The sequence below is a fragment of the Otolemur garnettii genome, unplaced genomic scaffold (assembly GCF_000181295.1).
Source record: "Otolemur garnettii isolate 467f Iridium unplaced genomic scaffold, OtoGar3 scaffold00043, whole genome shotgun sequence".
Taxonomy (NCBI): Eukaryota; Metazoa; Chordata; class Mammalia; order Primates; family Galagidae; genus Otolemur; species Otolemur garnettii.
The window spans coordinates 10,897,545-10,900,480 of NW_003852438.1; the positions used below are offsets into that span (position 1 = coordinate 10,897,545).

Consider the following 2,936-nt stretch of genomic DNA (forward strand, 5'->3'; position numbering starts at 1 on the left):
CCCCAGCCACGTGAGCCACAGAGGCCGAGCCTGACTAAGATTCTTCTCCCAGACTTTTCAGAGCACAGAAAAGCCTAATAAGGACAGCTCAACCTAACCAAGCCCAAGAGCTTGACTGCTCAACACCCTCACCTTCTCCTGATCAAGGTCAGCTGGGACATGGAGAATATTTCTGACCAGAAGTAGGATCCGTTCAATCAGCAAGTTGTCTTCCTCCTGCCGTTCTTCCCAGCCCTAGTCAGGAAAAGAGTCAGAAGAAGAGATGGAAGGTAGGCAGCATCTACTTTGGCTAGAGGACCAAGGCAGAGAATCTCAATTAAAGAGAAGGAATTGAGGCAGTCCTGAGCAGCCAGAGACTATGGACAGGATATTATCTCCAAGAACTGGGACTGCATCTCAGTATCTTCCCTGTATAGAAGAGGTAAAAAGTGAAAGCCACGCATGGTGGCTCACACCTGCAATCCTAGAGTTCAGGAGTTTAAGACCAGCCTGAGTAAGAGTAAGATCTCATCTCTACAAAAAATAGAAAACTTAGCTAGGCATGGTGGTAAGGGCCTATAATCCCAGCTACCCAGAAGGCTGAGGCAAGAGGATTGCTTGAGCCCAGGAGTTTGAGGTTGCAGTGAGCTATGATGACGGCACTGTATTCTAGCCCAGGCGACAGTGCAAGACTATCTAAAAAAAAACTAAACTAAAACAAACGAACAAACAAAAAAAACTTAAAAAAGTGCTGTCGGGGCGGCACCCACGGCTCGGTGGATAGGGTGCTGAGCCCATAAACCAAGAGTGGTGGGTTGAAACCTGGCCCCAGCCAAACTGCAACAACAAAAAAAATAGCAGGGCATTGTAGCAGGTGCCTGTAGTACCAGCTGCTCAGGAGGGTGAGGCAAGAGAATTGCCTAAGCCCAGGAGTTAGAGGTTGCTGTGAACTGTGTGATGCCACTGCACTCTACCAAGGGTGATAAAGTAAGACTCTGTCTCTACCAAAAAAAAAAAAAAAAAAAAGTGCTGTCTCATGAGATCTTATAAGGTGAAGACTCACTCACCAGTTGCAGCAGCTCATACAAGGTTTCACTGAGGACTCCAAATGCCTTCTCACTGGCAAAGGCCTGATAAATGGGGAACAGATCTTAAGTAGTACTCACCTGCTTCTCTTCCACTGCCTCAAATTCAGTCCCAGGAACACTGAAGGAAAAGCCTCACCTCTTTGTATGCCTGCAGATAAGTTAGCACCTGCAGAAAATGGTGCCAGAAGCTGGGCTCCTTCGGCACACTGCCAAAACAGAGCAAGGCTGGTTGTGTCAAGTTCACCATCAGTCTGGGGAGACAATGATGGAGCCAAGTCATTAAGTTCTCTCACCAGACACAGACATCAAAAGCTGACATATGGTAAAAGGTGAAAAGCTGGAGTGTCAACCTGATAACAGCATCAAATAGAGGCTTGTCCTGGCGGTGCTGGGTAAGGATGGGCAGGAGGTCACTCTGCAGAATCTGAGCGGCCCCCAGCTGCTGCCGTACATCCCGTGTCTCATCCTCATGCCTCAAGTAACGGATCAAGTCCTTCACACTCTCTAGACAGAGCATAACAAGTAATAGAAACCTGGAAGAAGCTCTGTCCAGGCCTATGTGCTTTTCACATCCAAGGACTGAGAAATTCAACAGACGTCCTCAATGAAAGCATGTTTTTACATATTTTTTCAAAAAGGTACTTACCTAAGCAATCTGGTTCCTTGTGATAAGTGTCTCCCTCCAAGTACCCCAGGGCACTGCATGTGGCTAGAAGTTCACAATTCATCATGTATAAGTCCACACACCAGCGGGCCAGCCAAGAGACATCAGGAAGGTGGAGACAGAGGAGACAGAAATGGCGAGGCCTGCAGAGACAGGGAAAGATAACAAATGGAGAGTCTACTCTCCCTGAAAAGGGGAGAGTAACAGGACAATGCTCAGAATATTCTGAATAAGATCCTCAAGTGACTGACTTTTATCAGAAACCAAAGTGTTATTCCCATTCCCAGGGAACATTAGAAGTTATGGCTTCTGGCTGGGTACTCATAGGTCAGTGGTTAGGGCACCAGCCATATGCTTCAGGGATGGTAGGTTCGAATCCAGCACAGGCCTGCTAAACCAACCAACAAAAAATAGCTGGGCATTGTGGCAGTGCCTGTAGCCCCAGCTACTAGGGTGGCTGAGGCAAAAGAATTGCTTGAGCCCAAGAGTTTGAGGTTGCTGTGAACTATGACATCACGCACTCTACCAAGGATGACAAGAATGAGACTGTCTCAAAAAAACAGTAGTAGTTATGGCTTCCATCTGATCAAATTCAAACAGGCTCCAGCCTACAAATTAAGTACCTGCCCCATATTCTCACCTGGATCTGAAACTGTAGAAACAGTCTGTTTCACAGTTAAGATAACCTAGTAGAAAGAAAGGTTGGTTAGAGAAGGGTATCAACTCTGAGACCATCACCCTATAGAGCTCTGCAGCCTTGGGGTGAGGAGGGGGAGTTCACTTCTCCCTTAACCCAGTCCCCTCTACCTTCCACAGTGCTTCCACATAGTGACAGCTCTGATGTACCAGAGGAATCAAGAAAACTCAGCTATGACTACACAGAGATTCTGTTTAAGATCTGATACTTCCTAGGAGCCCTGAGGCTTCTGGGGCACTGGAGCTATGTGAAGAAAGCTCTTACTCTCCTCCCCAAAGTTATTCTTAAACCTTGGTAACCTCAAAAGTCAGCACCTGGGCGGTGCCTGTAGCTCAGTGAGTAGGACCCTGGCCCCATATACCGAGGGAGGCAGGTTCAAACCTGGCCCTGGCCAAACTGCAACAAAAAGAATAGTCGGGTGTTGTGGCAGGCACCTGTGGTCCCAGCTACTCAGGAGGCTGAGGCAAGAGAATTGCCTAAGCCCAAGAGCTGGAGGTTGCTGTGAGCT

The 2,936-nt window shown here is 47.7% G+C and overlaps 1 protein-coding gene across 3 annotated transcripts in view; it reads right to left on the bottom strand.

Annotated features, from left to right (window-relative positions):
• The window catches only part of TIMELESS (timeless circadian regulator), a 34,286-nt gene that overhangs the window by 19,317 nt on the left and 12,033 nt on the right, over positions 1–2,936 (bottom strand). For 2 of the 3 annotated variants that reach the window (XM_023513672.1, XM_012805655.2), the window contains exons 2-6: positions 1,714–1,874; positions 1,418–1,571; positions 1,204–1,318; positions 1,047–1,109; positions 133–234 (exon numbers count right to left, since the gene is read on the bottom strand). In XM_023513672.1, the coding sequence (XP_023369440.1) occupies positions 133–234; positions 1,047–1,109; positions 1,204–1,318; positions 1,418–1,571; positions 1,714–1,798 (519 nt within the window). In that variant the 5' untranslated portion in view covers positions 1,799–1,874. Of the gene's footprint in view, positions 1–132; positions 235–1,046; positions 1,110–1,203; positions 1,319–1,417; positions 1,572–1,713; positions 1,875–2,371; positions 2,418–2,936 lie in introns of all 3 variants that reach the window. The other variant, XM_023513673.1, reaches the window with a different exon arrangement.